We start from the raw sequence: 20,568 nt of genomic DNA on the forward strand, positions 1-20,568 counted from the left end.
ACCGGGGGTCCCGACTGATTAGAAGGGAAAAAAAAAAAGCCCTGATAGAAGTAGGATTATTTATTACCAAAAGGCTCCGATATTTTTAAAACCAGTATAGTGGAGATACGGCAAGGAAGAGGGCTTTATTTTAGAAAGTGGCTGGGTTTTGGCTTATATAGTGGTTTGCGATAGGCGGGTGTTTACCCCCCCCCCCCCCCCCGAAGATTATTAATTATCTTTGTCTCTTCAGGCTCCCGGGGTGGGGAGTTCACCCCTCCGGTGAGCCGGTGTCAGGGGAGCCCCCTTCCATTGCATGGGGGATCACAGCCTCGGGCTCCCGCAGACGGCGGCCTCCAGCCCCAGCCCACCGTTGGGTGTAGGAGGCGCTGGCTCCGCCGGGTCCTTCCCCTCCCCGGCAGCGGCGGCAGCCGCCTCTCGTTCCTCCTCCTGCCCCTTCTCACCCGCTGTAACCGGCTCCTCCGGCAGCGGCGGCGTGTCCGGTGGGTCGCCGCCGCCGCCCTCTCTGTTCCCCTCGGCGGCCGCTGCTGCGCATCATCAAAACATGCAGGATGAGCTGCTCCTGGGGGTGACACAGCAGCAGCCAGGCAGCGAGAGGCTGGGCAGCAGCCCCGCATCAGGACACCCCCCTCTCGGCCACCCCTCCTCTGACTTTAAACCCAGTCTCAGCCCCCACCAGGATTTAAACAAGCAGCAACCGCAGCAGCAACAGCCGCCGCCTCCTCAGCTGAGCCAGAAGAGGAAAGAGTTTAAGCAGCAGCAGCTCAGCAGCCCAGCCCAGCTCGGCAGCAGCCACCCCCTGAATAACCACCACCCCCCAGACTATCATCACCACCCCCCTCAGCAGCAGCAGCAGCAGCAGTTCAGCCACCCCACTGACAAGTACCAGCAGCAGGAGCACAGGCAACAGCAGCAGCTCCAGCTCCTCAGCGCTCCCCCCCCGGAGCCGCCGCGGACGGGGGACTACCCGCACCACCGGCCCCTCAGCCCCGCCGAGCACAAGGGCGGCGCGGACAGGGGGGGTTCAGAGCGGCTCGCCCCTTCCTGCCCGGGGGGATCGGTGTCCGCGGACCCCAATGTGGGGGTGGCCGCCGCCTCCTGCGTGAATCCGCCTCCGTCTCCTCCTCGTCTGCAGGCGAGAGCCAAGCTGCCCCCCATGGAGTCCCCCCCGAACAGCCACTTGCTGGGCAGCCCCGGGAACCTCCTGCCCGGCGGGCTAGGCTCTGGCTTCAGCAGCCTGCAGAGCCCGGAGATCCCCAGCCCCCATCACCAGAGCGGGGGCGGCTCCTCCTCGGCGGCTTCCCCTCCTCCTCCGCCGCTGCCCGGCTTCGGCACCCCCTGGTCGGTGCAGACCTCGTCGCCGCCTCCGCAGCAGACGCAGCAGCCTCCGGTCTCCAGCGGCGGCGGCGGGCAGATCAGCGCGATGCCGCCCCCGAGCCCGGAATCCGAGACCAGCTTCTACCCGGGGATCCCGTCATCGATCAACCCCGCGTTCTTCCAGAGCTTCTCGCCGGTGTCTCCTCACAACCCCTGCGCCGGGCCCTTCAGCAGCCCCTTCTCGGCCGCCGCCCCCCCGCCGCCGCCGCAGATGAATTTACCTCAGCAGCAGCAGCAGCAGCAACAGCAGAACCGGAGATCCCCTGTGAGCCCCCAGCTCCAGCACCAACACCAGGCGGCGGCCGCCGCCGCCGCCTTCCTGCAGCAGAGAAACTCCTACAACCACCACCAGGTACCGGGTGGCGGCGGGAGGGCCGGGCAGCCGCGGCGGGGCGGCAGGGAGCCCGGGCGAGCCGGCTCCGGAAGGGAGCCCGGGGCGGAGAGGGGGAGACCGGGGCGAGGGGGAGCCCCGGGGAGGCGAGGGGGACGTGAGGGGGGGGCTGCGCTCCCCTCGTTTCGCTAGTGGCGGGAGCCGGGAGGTTTCTCTCCCCGCTGCCGGCGCCGGGCGAGGCTGCGCGGCGGTGACATCCCGGCGAGACCGCGGAGGCAGGGCGGGGCCCGGCCCCGCCGCGCTCGGCGGGCTGAGGGCCGCCGGTGGCCGGCGGGAGGGCACCTGCCCCCCTCGCCCGGTGCGAGGCTAGACTGCAAGGCGGCCGTAGGGGTCGGGCCGGCAGGCTGTTGGCAGCGGCCCGCCCCGCGCCCGGCCGCTGCTCCCCGCCCGTTCCGGGTGGCAGGTGGCGGGGCGGCCGCTTCGGCCGTGTCCCCTGGGCTGTGACCGGCTCTCCTCGGTGCGCCGCCGGCTACCCAGGGACGTCGTTTCTTTTCGGGATGAGGGGAGGGGGTTTCCTCTTGTAAAAGAGGGTAAGCGCTCCTTTTCGTGTCGAGGAGGAGTTTCACTGTAAAAATATCCCCTTGCCCCCCCCGCCCCGCAGTCGCCCGTAGCGAACGCGGTGTCCCCGGAACAATGAGCCTGACAGCTCCGGCCGGCGCCGCCGGTGCCTCCTCCCCGGGAAGCCCCTTCCCCAGCCGCAAACCAGCCCTCGCACCCCCTGGGCGTGCTCGGTTGGATGGGCACAGGTCACCGAAAGTAGATTCAGATGGGAAAGCTGTCCACGTTGTTGCCTTTTCAGGAGTTTTGGCCGAAATTACGGAATTTGTATCCAAAGACGGTGCTGTGTTTCGCGTTACCGTAGTTCTGCTACCGGTTTTAATCAAGCGGCATAACGATCCCGTGTTAAAATGGAAGTTTACCTTTCTTCCTCGAACAAAATATTTATTGTAAGAAATCATAGAAAAGCAGATCCACGTTAATATTACCTGGTAGTGCATTATAGCCACATCTTGCTCCGATCATCTGCTCGGTTATGAAAGGCTGAAGTTACATAGGCCTCATCTTAATTTTTCTTTCATTCTAGTATTAAATCCTGTCAGTTTTAATCGGTAGAGCAGGATTTGTGAAGCATTTCTATCAGAACTGGAATCTCACATTAAGTGTGCCTGTCCAAGAACTGATTTGGATGCATCATGATTAGGAGCTAGTTGTCCTTAACATTTATAATAACCCTCTTCAAACAAAATCCAAAGCAATTCTCCAACAGTGAGGCGTACAGGAATTTTCTCTCAGTTACAAGTTGTAGGTAAACTTAAACAGTGCCATGACAGCATAGCTAGCAATATTAGAGGCTTGTTAACATTTGGCATTATCTCTTAAGGTTTGTTTCACAATAGAGTTCCTGCCTCTCCCAAAATTCCAACCAAAGTATTCAAGGTTTACAACATAATTATCTATAATTATATAGAATGGGATGTTTTCCTGATTACTTGACCAAAAATGGCTTTAGTGGGGTTTTTTGTTTGTTTTCTGGGGGGGTGTTGTTATAATTTTATGTGTCTTCAGAAAGTTCCATCTAATACATAATGCATTGACACGCTTTAAATTTTTAAGTTACTAGAATTACAAGCCGAGTGTTGCTTGCAGCTAAGCTTAGAGATGAAAGTACCGTGTTTTGACTTCACAGAAGCACTGAATTTAGAATGTCCCCACACACACGCACAGTCCCTTCCGTCCGTCCGTCCCCCTGTTTCTATGCTTGAGAAAAAGCCTTTCCAAGAACAGTCAGATTTGAGAACACTAAAGATAAATACTGTTCTTCACTGTCAGTCAGGCTCAGTGGGTCCACCTCTTGGTAGTATGACAACCACTATGGGTCACTTTTTAGCACAAGTTGTGGCTTAGGAATAAAAACTTACCATCCTGTAAAATCTTCCCTCTGAAGACTGCTTACGTTTTCATATTGAGGAATATAATGCACTTGTTAGATACAGAAATACTTTATACCGCGTCTAAATAGGAAAAAAAAAACCTCAAAAAACCTCCTAGATTCCACTCTGCAGAATTCCACAGATAGTCCTGTTCATTACTCCAGAAATACTTGAGCAGTGGCTTCAGAATAATGCATTTTAATGTGGAAATGTTAAGATAACTCCTTCAAACAGATTCTCTGTACGGTAATCAGTGCTCGTTTTGCTCTTACATGGTAATACTGAGACAATGGTACTCAAAATACTAGGGGAAAAAATCAATCTATCTGCCATCTGAATTTTAATTTTAAATTTTCTACTCACTGTAGTGAAATACTGCTACTCACTGAGTAGAAATAATTATTAGTAGAATAAGAATTATTATTATTTTAATAATAATTTTAAAAATCGACCTCATCGAAATTCTTGTGTTCTTTTTGCAGAGATCGCACTATATAATACCAAGTAATGTATGATAAAATGGTCTCAGGGTTTTTTGTAATGTGGTTTTACACCCTTAATTGTTCTGCTGCGTAGCTCTAAAGAATGCTACCAATTACTAAAATGATAATCTAAATTGCTTGCACAAGTACTGCGGGTTTTTTTGGGGGGTGTATGGGGGAGTGGGAATTACAATTTTTTTTATGATGCTGTGTTTTCTTCCTTGCCTCAGTAATTAATTTACATGTTATCAGGAAAGAGTGGTTTATAGAAACGCATTGATTACTTGGTGGTTGATTGGGGTTTTTTTGTTGTTTTGTTTTTTTTAAAGTAGAAGAACATTTCAGGTATTTTCAAAATAATATAAATGAATCTTTCTTTTTAGCCTCTTCTGAAGCAGTCGCCCTGGAGCAATCAGAGTAGCGGCTGGAGCACAGGAAATATATCCTGGGGAGGAATGCATGGCAGAGACCATCGTAGAACTGGAAACATGGGAATTCCAGGAACTATGAACCAGATCTCTCCTTTGAAGAAGCCCTTTTCTGGTAATGTCATAGCTCCTCCTAAATTTACTCGCTCCACTCCATCACTGACACCAAAATCGTGGATTGAAGATAATGTTTTCCGAACTGACAACAACAGTAATACTCTCCTTCCTTTGCAGGTAAGGGTGGTACGTAACTGGTGTGTTCATAGTCTTGCATAGCATTTTGGCTTCATTCATTTTAAAGGAGAATTAAACAGTGGTTACAGCCCTGGTACTTGGTTTGAAAATTGTATATTTCTATATTATTTTTAGTCCTAAATTGCAACTAACCCCAACGTTTTCAGTGTATTCAGCAATATATGATTCTCACAGTTAATTAAGAATATTGACTGTCAAGAAAGAGAGAAACTGTAGCCGCTGACACAGCAGTAGAGCAAAATATCTTTAATCCAGCAAGTATTTTCTGCCTATGGTAACGCTCATATTCTTGTAAATCCCTTTAAAACTCAGGATTTTTTTGTTTGCTTGTCCTTGTACATAGGTTTTCTTACTTTTGTAAATGGCTCTGAGTCTTTGTCATGTTCATCTTTTACTGGTATTCTAGGCTGACATTTGCATGTTAGTGAGATTTTTTTTCCTCCACATTCTAGCAACTTTTATGTTATGTTTTGGCTGGAAGCCCTGTGATTTAGAAGTATTAAACAGGAGGATGTGTCTTAGATGTAGAGATCTGGGTTCACCTTCTGAATTTTGGCAGTGACATCTTATGTGACTTTAGGTAAGTCACTTAACTCCAACCTCAGTTACCTCAGTTCGTAAAATGTTATTTTTTCCCATTCCTGCCTATATTCATTTAGTCATAACATTTCTCGTTAGCAGAGACCTTTTATTATTTTGGATCCCAATCTGAGTTGCCATTCTAACAATTTATAGTTTTTGCATGGGTTTTTTGTTACAAAAAAAGCTTGGGCAACTTATTTTAGAAACAATGCATTTTAAAATAGAAAGCAGATTATTCCATTAATTCTATACATTCTTTAATTTTTGTTATGCCTGTGTCGGCTTCGGTTTTTGTCTCACACCGAGCTACTGTATTCCAGCAAAAGTAAAAAATATGCAGAGCAAATAATTAGAATGTTTCCTTATCTCCACATAAGGCTATTATAGTTGGGTTTTGTTAGGTTTCACACAGAGTAACCTAGAGTTTCATTTGTTGCAATTGTGACCATATTTGAGTTGGTACAGCTGTGTTTGCATCAGTTAGCAAGCTAATCCTTATGTGGCTGTAATAGTGGCAAAAGGGTGCTCCCTGGGACCAGATTTCCCACTAGAGTTCCTATGTTTCTTACCATTTTGCTGGTGGAGTTCCGTTTGGCACAAGAGGCCATGTCCTGACGCTATGCAGGTGAGCTCTGCTACTTGCAGTGTTCTTGAGGCTAATGGTGACTTTTGGACATACCTAAATTCTGCTCCAAGTGTATGCATCGGACCTGAAAACTTAAGAGGATTTGCCTATACTGTGAAGACCTGTTCCATTAAGTAGCATTGATAGCTGGAATGTCATAGTTGAATAATTTTTGTGTGGGTGGAAAGATGGGGAAAAAAGGTGCCATTCTTTATGTATTCAACCTGTAATCTGTTAAGGAAAACAGATTACAGATAGGTAATGCTTTGCAGTGGAGGGCTCCAAGAATAGATGAAAGTAAATACTGAAATGTCTTCCGAAGATGTTAGCCTAAGGAGCAGGATTAAAAATATTAATGCCGTCATACATTGAAACTGCAGTGACGTATACATTGGAATTCATATGTAGCTAAGCACAAGTTGTGAATATATTTACCCATTTAATATGCCTTACAAGTCAGTATGACTATTACTTTGAACTTTCAGAAGCTTCTACAGCGGTCATCTAATATAGATGAACTCATTTTATGTCTAAACAAAAGCCTTGTGCATTCAAACTATAATCTAAATCATTCCTGTCTAGTAGGGTAGAACAAAAATCCTTGCAATTTAACTTTTATTATAAATTACATTAATGTTTCCATTTGGGGGTTGTGGGTTTTGTTTTGAAGAGAGTGTCAAAGTGAGAAGGGGGCCACAGTTAATTGTTGTTGGTCTTACCTGTGAGCACCGGAGCCACCAATTAAATAGACCTGTTTGTATGGCTATATTTATGCTGTAGATCTGTCTATGCTTAAATCTCCCTTACATGTATAAAGTAATAGTTGCAGAACACAGTAAAAATAATCATCTTTGAAGGGTTGCAGTGTTATGTACTGCTATTTTGGAAACACTAGATGTTTCCATGAATTACTTCGCTACACTGAAATAGTGTTCTTATTTTTCAGTAGTTATACTATTGTTATATGGTTAATTTCTTGTGATGACTGTTACATTTTGCAAGTCATAATGAAAAAGTTAAATAGAGCTTGGAGCTTGTGCTTCTTTTCATCAGGACTTGCGTTGGCAATTGCGATGCTGTCAAACACCCATCTTGCTAATTTGTACTGTGCTTGTCTCCTTCCATAAAAGGCTGAGGTATTTAGATTGAGGTTTCTTAAAGATACAGTAGCAATTTCAGAAGATACTCAAAAATAGCAGTAATTAAATTTGTGCCGTTCGGAAAGTCTTGCACGAAAGCATTTTTATTTACATAGAAGTGAGGTATTTCTTCCAAGCTTCCACAGAGCAAACACATCTTAGCATGCATGTTGAATACATACTGCATCATTCACAGTTTTGCAGAATACTTTTCCGCATGATCACGCATCTTTGTTTTAACTGCAGTAATCATTTTGTATGGCAGGGGACAAAGCACCTCTCCTCCGAACTTTAGCTAGCTCAAGCTTAGCAAAAGAAAACAGCTTAGAAAAGCCAGTGTCCTCACTGACTAACTTTCTGTAGATCATTAATGTTCTGCTACCATTTTTTAAAATGCTATGTATTTTTTGATAAGTCCGAATGGCATTCAGCAGTGTCAGCTGCTCATCCAGTTTCTGTAAAACATGTACCTGATGCAAACAAGACAAGCCACAGAGGAATTGTATACGAATTCAAAGCTTTTCCCTTCCATGAAACTTCTTTATTCTTTGGCGTTTGCATTGATGGATGGTCCCCAGTATAGAACTGACATCAATTCTGATGAAAGTAATGTTTCTTGGCATTAAACTAATATACCAGTGACAATGAATGTCATTACTGATAACTGCATAAGTAATTATGTGTATTACTTAAAGGAATGAAAGCAGACTTTCTGTACTTTGTAGTTAAAACTAAAACATATCCCATGTGAAGTTGAATTCACCGTGGCCACATTAGTTACAGCAAAGCTGCTTTTGCTTACAGCAGTTATGAAGGACCTCTCTCAGGGGAATTTTCCAAAGTTCAAGAGTTTTTGTTTTGTTTTTAAATAAAAGTAGTTAAACATCATGGCAACACTGATTTAAACGTGAGCAAATTAAGCCAATAGCCAATCTTTTTCTTATGTGACTTGCTGTAAGAAGCTTTTTTCTCCTTCCTCAGGTTTTTAAGGTAACACGAACTACATCAATTGAAGTTCTTTCATAGACAAAATTATGTCTACAAGTTCAAGTTCTGCCACACTGCTTGCACCATTATAGGTACTTCACATAGGGAAGGGATTGTTGCCTTGTACCAGAATCATTAAGGAACAATTAGAAATCTTGTCAGGTATTCACACCATCTAGCTTAAGCATTTAATTGAGGAGCCTATTTCTCTCTCCTAAGAGAGAATCTAGGCTCCTTATTTAGATAATCTAATTCTCTAGAAGAACATACCTGGCACCACTGACCTTATACAGCCTCTGGGATTCCCGTTTAGGCACTTAGGTTGCATGTCAAGAAGTTAGACAATATGAATATTCTCTCTTATTCCCTGATCCAAAGTACAAAAAAAAGAATATAGGGTGCAAAGCTAAGAATGTATTTCTAACCCCAGATACTGGTTTTTTCCCCCAAAAAACATGCTTCAGGCATTTCTGTGGCCAAAACACAGGCACAGAAATCGATGTTTTGTATATTAATTTTTTTCATTTACATTCCTCGGATGAGGAAAATAATTAACCATTTCTAAATTTTTTTTTTTAAATTGCAGTCTGCTAACCCTATTTTGATTGCAAACTTTATGTTTCTTAATATCTTGCAAATAAGCTTACTAAAACCTATTATAACAGTTCAATAATACACTTCAGTGTTATACACTTCAGTGTTTAACTATTTTCATTCTAGTAAAAACACTGCATTCTATGAATATGAATTTAGTTTCTGTGTCTCTTTTGAGTTGAGGAAATACACTGCATGTCAGGGTGTTTTTCACCTTGATTTGTCCTTCCTGTTTGTTCAAACAAACAGTATGTGCAATGTTCGTGGTCCTAAAAGCTGAGCTATATTATTCTACATTTGAATATAGCTCTCCAGCTATGATTTGTATGGTAAGGTACCATCTCTCACAAATGCAGATTTTTCTTTTTCTATTTATTTTTGAAATGTGCTAAAGTTTTCAAAGAAAACAAAACATTTGCAAAGCAAAATTAGTTTTAAGATTGTACGTCACAACAGGTGTTAATTTTAGGTATTTAATTTAAACTACTGTCATGTTGCTTCTGTCTTACAATCACTTGCATTCAGAGGATTTCAGATTCTCAATATGACAGTTTTAGTACAGTTTAATAAATGTACCTTAACAGTTTAAATGGCTAATCTAGATGATAACATACCAGTCAATATTAGATGAAGAGCAAGTTGCTGAAATTGGGTTCTTAATGCCGTATTTATACTCCTAAGTAAGTGGCCTGTTTCTTCAGAAGTGCTGAGTGTTTGGCAGCTCATGTTAAACTTGAATGCATAGGGAGCATCTAGCTGCTACGTTCTCTTAGTCTTCAGACTAGTGTAATTGTCCAAACGCTGATTTATAAGCCCGGCCTTACCAGTTCATTTTCACTAAGGCAATACCTGCAACAGAACGGTGTCTTCAGGACTTTTAATGCAGTAGATTGATTACCTGGGGCTGATTAAATAACATACAGAAACAGGTATTTGTGTCTGAGGACCGTACTGGGGATCTCTCTTAACTGGAGATAATGGTCTACTGCCATTCTTTTAACTTCAGGATCAAGACCTTTGAATAAATAGTATTGGGAGCTGCACAGATGAACGATTCAAAAGAATCAGTTAGCAGAAAGTTTGTGGGGCTTACCATACAAATGTTTTTATGACTTTTTATGAACTAAGAATTCTCTCCTACTATTCAAATTTGCTTCAGTTATACACCTCATTCTATTAATGCAGGACAAAATCAGAGTTAGGAAAATTCAACAAAATATTTAGCAGCTGTGATAGTATAGCAATGATGTATATGCTAAGTAGCATATCTCGCCTCGTTCTGTCTGCCAAAGCACGCTTGTTCTCTAAGTTAAAACGAATACATTCTCACCTAAGATCTATCCAAAAGTACATTTGCCATATGGTCTGATGTATTTGCATTTAAGTACTCACGACTGTATAGATATTTCTAGATGGGGGGAGTAGAGGGGGTGTGAAGAGGGTAAAAAAACCCCAAAACCAAAAAAGAACCCAAAACTTGAATAACAACTTCCCCTTCAAATGTCTAATAGTTCCTTTAGTTATTTTGTTGAAGTTATTAATATACAAATCTTCTAGATTTGCCTCATAAGTCAATCTTGCCAAGCCTTTAATCATCTCCATAGTGTGTCTGGTTTGTTTCCAGTTGATGAATGTATATTCTTGAGCTGAAGTACTCCAATATGGATACAGTACATGCGGTTGGAATTTTTTTGTTTGTTTTTAAATGCTCATGTAGTTGGGAAGTAGGTGTGTGTTTGCCACAGGACCTGTTTTGGTGCATTTTAGGCTCAATTTAGCTAGCTTACATAGCTGATTGTGTCATTTTAACTTCAAAACATTTTTGTTGTCAGGTTGACCGTTCACAGATGTCTACCAGATATTATAGTTCATCTTTACCACTAATGACACCATGGAAAGTAACCAAGCAATTTCATGTGTCTAATTTAAGCCTTCCTCCTTGCTTTTTTATAGAGCTAAAATTGTAGTTGTCATAGGTTTTCATATTAAGTTTCTCATTTACACTAGTTATGGTTTCAACAAAGGGCTTACGATTACAGTATGTCTTCACTAAACTGAGAAAGACTTGAAGTTTAGATGCTAGCAAAGATGATATTTTAGAATATATAATGTACTTAATTGTTAGGTTATCACTGCTAACATTAACACTGAATTCAGGTACTTTTTTAAGTCTGTGAATAGTTTATTATTAAATCAGCTGTCACTTTCTAGTCTTAGAACACATTTTTATTCAGGTCAGTTTTAAGGTGAAAAAATGGAACTCGGTAACATTTTAGTTTGGGAAGTGATGTTAAAAAGTTTCTTTAATTGAGCTTTTAAAAATTCAGTTAATTCAGCAAGGTCAAAGCTACAGTCTTTTTTGCAGCTAGCTAAGACCATACTCAGAACTGACTAGAAGCTTTATGACTTTTGTTTCCAGCCCCCATCGGATGGTGCTACATTTCTTTAGAATATGAAGGAACGTGTAAAGGAGCATATTTTAAAGATACTTGCATATACTGAATTTAATACCTATGTCAGAGGTCTAATTTTTTACTTTGAGTAGTCCTACAGATCAGTAGTTTAAATCATGTGTCCAAAATTCAAAGTTGTTTAACTTCTTAACTATGAACACCTATTTTTAGTGTTTGTGGTTAAAGATTAGCAAAAATATATTCACTGTTTAATAGTTTCTGTCCTTCTATTTGCTTTATGTGTAAATGTCAATATATAAGCTTTGAGATGTGACTGCACGGAGTTTCTGCAAATGCTCAAACAGGGTAATCTTTGCATAAATTGCATGGATATATTTAGAAGTCCTAGATAGAGTGTGCCAAGAAAAATGATTTGTCCAACAATTTAGTGTTGAAACTTGCTCTTCAGAGAAAGCTGCCCTCCTCCCATTCATTCCACATTTAGATGTATGGGGGGAGGACTTCTGAAATGTGCACTCTGTAGATGTATTTTGCATGACGTTGTCAAAAAGTCCTTCTAGCACTAACTATGGGTAGGATACTTCATACTTCTCCTATATTGTGTAAATTTGTAAAAATTCTGAAATAATTATCACTTTTCTGTAACCTTTCTTACATTGTCTTAACTCTTAAGTTGAGGTGACAATTTGTCACTTAGCCATATACCTCTGAATCTGTAGGCAATTACACCGAAACCATATTTTCAATTCTGCTGTGTATGAATGCAGTTGTGATTCTGGTATTGGAAAGGTAGGTCAAGCAGGATTGAAATGTTTATACAGTTAAAAAGAAATAAAAAGCTACTGTGAGAATTTGTAGTGCTTGGGAGAAGTTAACTGTCGGCTTTGGGGAAAAAAATAGCATTATGTTGTGACATTCCACTGAGATAGGGACCTTCTGACAAGTTTGCTTGCTTCTTAGCACAGGACTGATGAGCCACAGAGGTGAGGGAGATGCAAAATATTTTACAGGAATTCAACCTGGACAAAAGGGGCTTTTGGAGTCAGGATGATACAAAACTTGTATTAACATATACGCTTATGTATCAATGCCTTTGTACTACTGATTATCTTTAGTTTCATTATTTCAACATGGCTGATAAGCAGTTATCTTCTAAAACAACCTGGAACTACCTTTAAAACAACATGGAAATAGTCCCAAGAATTAGAACTATTTCCATGTTGTTTTAAAGGTAGTTCCAGGTTGTTTTAGAAGATAACTGCTTATCAGCCATGTTGAAATAATGAAACTAAAGATAGTTTTCCATGCACATGGAAGTAGTCCTAATTCTTGGGACTATCTAAAACAATCATGTTCAGTGGTAGTACTTCTCATGCTTGTCCCAAAGGTCGAGTAAAATCACAGTGGAAGTTTTCTGATAGAGTATGCTGTAGTAAAACTGTCCCCTTTCAAATGGTTGTGGATTTTTTTTCCTACAGCAGAACTTTCTAGAAAATCTTTGCTGATGTGACCTACATTACTGAAATACTTTCAAGTTCTGCTTTGAAATGAAAGCTTCATATTTGCATAGATGATAACTGTGCTCTTTAAAGATGTGATTTATATATTTGGGGAGCACAAAGCAGTGTTTTAGCATTATAAAGCCTAGTTGCACAAAGGTTTAAAAGGAACCTTGTACCCAAAGAATGACTTACTCCTTTCGAGAGAGTTAAATTTCAGATAATGTTGCTTTATAGTATGTAGTTCATCAGTGTGAATTGGAATAGATGTTAAATAGATTACCTAGATATTACCCAAACTCACAAGTGAATAGTGTGACGTAGGTAGGGAGATAGCAGCATACAATGCCCATATTTAAATCCTGCTTTACTTTAGTGTATTCACAACATTTTTTGTATTGTACGGTGCATGCCTATCGCATGTTTCCACTGCCAGAAATGAAGTAATACAATTAAAAAAAACAAAACTCTTTTTTTTTTTAGCTTTATAGACATGAACTTTCTAAGGTGTAAAGAGAATGGGAAAAGTTTATTTCTTCTGCTTCCAACAGTGCAAGACCTTTCACTTTGGATACACAGAACTTGCAAAACAGAATGATGCAAGGGTGAAGTTACAATCATTGCACCATGTCAGGCAGTGGAGCAGTTTACAAGTGAATCACAAATGCATGTTATATCTTTTACTTTTCCATTTCTCTGTAAGATCGATGACCAAGTGGGCCAGTTTTAGGAGTTAACCATGATGGAGCCCTTTCTTACAGGCTTCTGCTCTCCAGGGCAAAGTTAAGTCTACAGTAATGACCATTTGCCAGATAGTCATGTGTTATCTCAACATACATGTATATAGCAATGATCAAAAAATAAATAATAATATTTAATGAGCCTGAAACAAAGATAAAGTGTCACACATACAGTTCAGTCCAGTTTTTACCAATACTAGTTCCTTTTCCCCTATCAGCTACCGAGGCAGCAAAGCATGTTTTCTGTTTATTCAGCATTGTTTTTTGCAAGAGCACCTACTACCTACTAAGTATTGACTTCAGCTGAATTTAAGATTTCATTAAAAATCCTGATGAGATACCTTCTGAATGCTAGGGGACAGTAGGGAACAGATCGAGCTTTGTCACTGCTAACACCTTCTGTAGAAAGCAAGTTTGCTATGGTAAGCAGGTTCTTTTCATTGTGCTATTGAGAAACAAACCTGCAAGGGCATGGAAGCAGATTAGTCACTTCAGTTTCATTCTGCTGCTTCTCAGGGCAGCTAGAGAACTGAATGAAAGCCAACCGATCCCAAAATACGGCTGCTGTGAACTAAAATAAGTACTGGTGACTTGATGGCACTCAAATCGGGTTGATGATCACCTCACAAAGTGTCAGTGGCATTTGGTCTGGGACATGGCAGGAGACAAGAGAAACCTACTTTTTAAATTTATCATTAAAATTATCTAAGGGCTTCCAAAAAGAAAATAAAGGATCCAATGAAATGAACATAGCAGATTGCTTACTCAACAGGAAGCCATTACTCTTTATAGTTGTTTGAGGGGAGAGCGCTGAAAAAAAGGCCTCTCCCTCTTCATCCCAATGTTGTATCAAGTTGACTAAACTTTCTAAGAAAGATGAAAGTAAAATCTTAGTTTCGTCATGGCTTGTTTTGCAAAGCTGTTGGTAAGTCACAGTCTCTGACTCATAGAAAACTTCTATTTCAAAGCTTGCTTTTTCACTCCCCAAACATGAAGAATACCTGCTTGCTGAGGGATGTAGTTTGAAATTAATCTATGTTCTGCTGAACTGTCATAGAAAGTCACAGTGAGTGTGGATCAGATACCTTCCGTCCCCATTATATATGTACTAAGTGAAAGGCTGCATCTTTAGTGTATTTTAATGGTCATGGGATGTGTGTGTATTTCATCCTACTCTGTTGAATTACTACAGTGCAACCAGAGAGAAGACAACAGTAACATTAAGGCACGATTACAGGATTCCTTTAAGTGCAATATAGCCCAGCCAGAAGCCTTGCAAGTAGAAGAGATTAAGGTTTTAAGCAAACTATTTTCAGTCTCTGAAAGTATCCCAGAAAGACCGAAGAAGTAGAAGTCATCTTTTTTCTGTCCTGTAACTTGGGTGTATTAGAAAACATGGGAGAGAATGTCTTAGTTGAGCATAAAATCAGTGAAAACATTTATGATTTATTACAATAACTTTTATTACCTTCAGTAAAAATATTTGTAAGACATTACGGTAACTCTTCTTAATCTTCATGTGCAAAAAAATTGTTCTGTATAAGGCTGATAATCTATTAGTAAGCTTTGTGACATTTTCTTTTCATAGTTTAGCTTTAATTTTCCAACCTTCAGCCATTTAGTGCTGACCATTTGTAACTCAAATCTTTGTATGCAAAGGGTCTCAAATTAATCACCCAGAAGCCAGGAAGTGCAGTCTTAGCAGGGGGCTGAGGGCCCATGCAAGGTAGTTAGCCAAGCACCAAGAAAATGTTTTCTTTCATATGAGGTGACTGTCCTTCTTGTCCTGTAGTTCCTCACCTTACTCACTATTTAACTTCTGCATGACATGAAATTGAGCTCTTACAGACATTAGTCTCCTTCATTAAACAGCCTAATGCTTAACTTTGCTGTGTATCACTAGAACTGATTCAAGCAGTTCTTCTGAAGGAAACAGGCACTCATAGGCTGTCAAAGTGCATACAGAGAAGAGTTCGTCACAGTGCATCTTTAGTTTTATATTTGGATGCTATTAAACTTACGGTTAATAAAATCAGGTCTTACTGTTAATAAATTCAGGTATCTTAAGCTTTTGTATCATTGTCCATCTCCAGAGTGACTGAGCGTACAGCCTTTAGAAGGCACCTTTGTCGTCCTATCAAGTTTCCTGTTAAAAAGTACAGAATTTGTATTCCAATACTAAGGATTTTGTTCTCTTTTAGGATCGAAATAGAATGTATGACAGTCTGAATATGCACTCTTTGGAAAACTCCCTTATTGACATTATGAGAGCAGAGCATGATCCACTTAAAGGTATGTTATTATGCCAAATAAAGAAAAAAGGGTCATCCATTCTGCATATTTGAATTAATACTGATTGCTAATTTAGATTCTAGGTTCATATTAAAATAGCAAATGAATTATTTTCTCAACTTACATGAAAGATCAATCTCAAGCTGTATTTTATTGAAAACATTGGTTTACAATTGTTTAAAACTTAAGCTTTAGTGTCTTCATAGGTTTTTCTCCCTCTCCCCTCCATCCTTCCCTCCTTCCCCCCCAAGAAATTCATAGTTAGTTTTATTTGAAATTTACTTGTCTACTGTAGGAAATTCTACCTCAGTTTGTGAAGACACACTGTTCTGTTAGAGGTAGCCAAAAGAGGGTGGGAGGGGAATCAAACCACTACCAGTGTTAGCCGGTAAATTTTCCCTTTCTTTGCAGTGGAAGCTGAAAAGAAAATTACGTCCACTGATAAATTCAGTTTTTGTCCTTTCAAATATTTTTTTCAAAGCTCCTGGAGCATAATAATGCATCTAATTGTCCAGTTTCTCTTTGTCTGAAGAAGTCCAGAAATACACTTGGCTTTAGAATGCTGATTCCTCTTACCCTTCTGGGCTCTGTTCAAATCATTTGGCCACGGCAGACAGCACATAGCTAATATTTGTGGGCTTCAATTTTAACTCCTCTATTCACTGTACGTTAACTCACTCTCTTGAACTCTGTTTTTCCATAGTTATTCTCAGGTGGCGTTTACCATTGAACTTTGGGGCAGGGAGCCCAAGCCATTTTATTTGGCCTGATCAAATGTTACTTCATTTGTGGTGTTACAGTTGGACTAACACAATCTAACTTTAAAATTATCCAAGACTTCAGGCTTGCTTTGCAGAAATTCTAAGAACTGAAGCAACTGAAAAAATAAAAAAATATTTCTTTCTTTTTATATCGTTACTTACTCCCATCCATTCTCCATTTCTAGAGGCTCCTAGACTTAATATATATTACATTAGCACATAAGGGCCTGTGTTCTCCTAATTTGAAAGACACTTTGCTAGAGTTTGCTCATGGTTCTCTTAAGATCTGTAATCAGTTGGAAGACCTGTAGTATTCAGATAGCATGTAATAGTATTGTAAGATTTACAATGTAAAGCCAAAAGTTTGGGGTTTTTTTCAAGCTGAAAATCTCTACAAAGCATCAGTAAGTAGGTGGCATTTAGTTAGCCAGTTAATTTTCCTCCTCTTTAGAGTGGAAGCTGAAATTAAATTTTCTGAGATGTTCTTAAATCTGATCTCTTGTTTCTTACTGCCTACAGAGAATTAATTCCAGTTTTAACAATTTTATCATTTAAGTCCATTATTAAATTCAGTTTCTGTCTATTTTGCATGTTTACAAAATATTACTAAGTAACACAAAGGGGTTGAAACCTGTGAACAGTTAGCCCAGTGGTAACTGCTGTGGACTGAAAGCATGCATATGTCATCAAAGACAAGGTAACTAGCTAGGTCATCCCTGTTTCTCAAAGCATTATTGCTTCAATTTGCCACACTCAGGTGGTGACTAATATTTCTTTGGTTATCTAAACCTAAATCTACCATCAGGAAGGATATTAAAAGGTAAAGCTACTGTTAGGCATAAAATTAGAGAATGCAGATCTTCTGGCGCAATATACTGTCATTCGCACTTCTCACATTCCTGAAAACCAATTGGTTTCTTCGCTTTTTTCGGTGCACGCTGACATGACAAATGGAAGTGGTTGATCTGTTCCCCCTGCCATCTCGCTGTTTTCATTTTGGCTTTATAATGCAGCAGAGTTTTCAGAGGCACAGCGAGCACAGAAAAGACCCATTTTTATTTTTATTCACCTCTTCATATTTCGTTATGATGCAATAGATGAAAAAGATGTATTTCCAGTAATAATTTTTCAGCGAGAATAAGACAAGACAAAGCTTTAAGATTTTAAAGTGAATTGGTTTTATACATAGACACTTTTGAAAAACTCAGTAAAGTTTCCATAGTTATTCTGTGCTTTCTAGGGACATGAGTATATGGTTTCAGTATACAGTTAAGAGTTGTTTTTTTTTTTAACAGTTTCACCATCGTACTCTTGCAGTGAAAATTCTGCTAAGTTTTGTGTTTCAACTAAAACAGATGGAAGTCATAGATAGTGATGAATTCAAAGGAAATCCATTTTTTTTGTTCGAGTGCCAGAGAACAATGCACACGCCAACTGAATTTAAATAGAGTAATTGTGTGCTGTTATTTAAATTGGTTGATTAAGATGTTTTTTTCTCTTTGGAAGTTATTATTTCAGCTGAAACAGCTACATTATAACAGTAAGACACGAGAAATGTTCCTTACTGACTGAAAATGGGAAGAAGAGATCACATCCTAGAATAGCCTTTTAGTTCCTCTCTGCCCCTCTTCTGTTTAGTCACCATTAGTTGGCATTTCTGTAATTTCCTAGCAACTTTAACTTTTTTTTTTTCTGCAAACCATGAAACACTAATTTTGTTATTTCAGTCTCTGCGGCTTTTCTTTTCACCACAGAAAATCTGACATTTACTTAAACACCCATCATACTTGCTTGCAGAATGCACAGGATTAAGAATATTATTGTTATTTATTTGTTGTTCTTATTAATATATAACGTCCTTTGTTGTAACTGAAGAATATTTTGTATCTAGAGAATGTTTTTATGACAAGTTTTTAACTAAATCTAAGCACACTAAAACAATGCATCTTTTATATCTGACCACAGCAGTAAAATGAAAGTCCCTGGAATTTTAAGCACGTGTTTCAGATTTAGCTGCTTACAATATCTGGAGTATGACTAAGCATCTTGTCTCAGATTTTGCACAATGCAGAACAGACACTGTGTGTACTAGCTCACAGCTTTAAGTTTTGCATTTCAAGATCCATTTTAGAAGTAAGTCAAATTTCACCACTTTTGCTTTTCTTGAACTTGAAAAAACTTTATCTCAAATATGATTCACTGAAAGCTAAGTTTATGCCTGCCAAAAAATTGTTTATAGATGCGTAGTTTCGGCTTCACTTAGACAAAGTTTAGTCATTACTACAGACATGATCAAAAGAAAGAAGTAATTTTTAGCTTTCAATAAGACATTTTTTCAAGGTAGGTTAATAGAGAATAGATGTTTGACTTCACTAGTCATTGCAGAGAATATTAAAACTAATCTTTCCCCAGCTTTCTTGAAATGCATTTCATAATAAGACACTAAGTAATGTTCAAGATTACCCCATCCAATCAATGGAATATAAACTGAAGTTAAAATTAATAAAAGATAAAATAAATTAATTCATTTTTACATCATTGTTCTTAAATACCCTTTTTATTCTTGTAATACCCCTTAAAACTATTTTGAGCAAAGAATTACAATATTGATAGCCTGAAATACATGGGTATTGGTAGTATAACTCTTTTCCAGACATACCTCTTGTGTACTTGCATTTTTTTTCCCTTCTCCTCCCCCAAATACCAATGCTTCTTGATGTCAAGATGTAGAAAACTTGGATTCTAGACATTTCAGAAACAGGAAAGCCAAGACATTTGCGCTAAAACAGATTATGGAAAAAACTTAGAAGAAATGGGTATATTTTTCATGGAATATGTATTAGAATTGAGCAGGTGATTTAATGGAATTTATTATGTACTGTTTTCAACATCTTTCCAGTAAAGACTATGGTATTTTCCGTGTAATTTAAGGGCTTGTCTTTTGTAAGGCAAGAGTATTGATACTGTACTCAATTTACAATTCATTTCTGTTTCCTGACCAACTCTCTTATAGGTCTGCAAGCTAGATGTAAGATAGTACTGAACTTGAATTAGCCATAGCTATATTAGCAAGAGTAACAAGGAATATTAACTTTATGTTGAATTTTTCTTCTGTTTCTTTGTGAGGGGCAAAACAAGTTTTTTAGGAAAGTTACACAAATATATTTTTTGTGTAGCTAGTAATAAATAATGAAAGTAAAACACTATTATTTGGCTTATCTGTGGTGAAAAAAAACTTGATGCACTTAGAAGTCTGTCTTGCTTTTTCTTGGTTTTATTTTCCCTTTAAATTGGTTTAGTTGAGCTTTTCAGCTGTTAGACATCTTTCTTTTAAAAGCAACCTGGTAGCACATGCTCAGTGAAGTAAAAAGAAAAGCATTGGTGACTCAGCAACACAGTAGAGAACATTTTCTTTCTTTGCATAGAGTAACTTTTGTTTTCAAAGAAATTTGTTTTATATTTTGTGTTATGAAGCTCTAAGGTTTAAAGTTATGCAATTGCTTCCTAGAGTAATTCAAGTTGCACTCAGAAAAGAGTTTCTGAGGCTGAACAAAAAAGGTGTGGAACGAAAAACTTCACTCTTAGTCATATAAAAGGCTTTGAAATTGTTTCCTCTTTCTGACATAGAAACTTTTTATGATAAAAGAATATATTTAAGACTGATAGACTGATTTGCCTAAGTAGATCGACTGTCAGAGACAACACATTTGGCCTTATTATGACTTGCATAATTCTTACACAAGCATTTCAAAGTGTAGTATCTAGGCTTTCTGTAACTAGGTGTTGTCCAAACATGGTTTTGTGCTGTTGTCTTAACTACGCTGATTCAAAAACTGAGCTTTCTGAAACTGCTGCAATCCTCAGCCATTCACTGGTTTGTTAAAGTAGTTTGGGAAAAGCTTAACTTGGAAGCTTTTTCTCTTCTAGTCAGGTGATCTCTTGAAAAAAGGAAGATGGGAAAGGAATTTGTGATTCTCAGTCTCTTTGTTCAACCATTTGAGACTTTAAAAAAAAAAGGGGGGGGAGTAGACATGAAATATCAAACTTGTGAAACTGTGAGTCAGCAATGTT

General features: G+C 39.6%; 1 protein-coding gene across 4 annotated transcripts in view; it reads left to right on the top strand.

Moving 5' to 3' along the window:
- Positions 1-206: 206 nt before the first annotated feature.
- Positions 207-20,568, top strand: part of CPEB2 (cytoplasmic polyadenylation element binding protein 2) — a 52,940-nt gene continuing 32,578 nt past the window's right edge. For 2 of the 4 annotated variants that reach the window (XM_050896201.1, XM_050896202.1), the window contains exons 1-3: positions 1,105-1,729; positions 4,565-4,852; positions 15,646-15,736. In XM_050896201.1, coding sequence (XP_050752158.1) covers positions 1,157-1,729; positions 4,565-4,852; positions 15,646-15,736 — 952 coding nt within the window. In that variant the 5' untranslated portion in view covers positions 1,105-1,156. Of the gene's footprint in view, positions 1,730-4,564; positions 4,853-15,645; positions 15,737-20,568 lie in introns of all 4 variants that reach the window. The other 2 variants (XM_050896199.1, XM_050896200.1) reach the window with 2 other exon arrangements.

Source organism: Gymnogyps californianus, chromosome 4, assembly GCF_018139145.2.
Source record: "Gymnogyps californianus isolate 813 chromosome 4, ASM1813914v2, whole genome shotgun sequence".
NCBI lineage: Eukaryota > Metazoa > Chordata > Aves > Accipitriformes > Cathartidae > Gymnogyps > Gymnogyps californianus.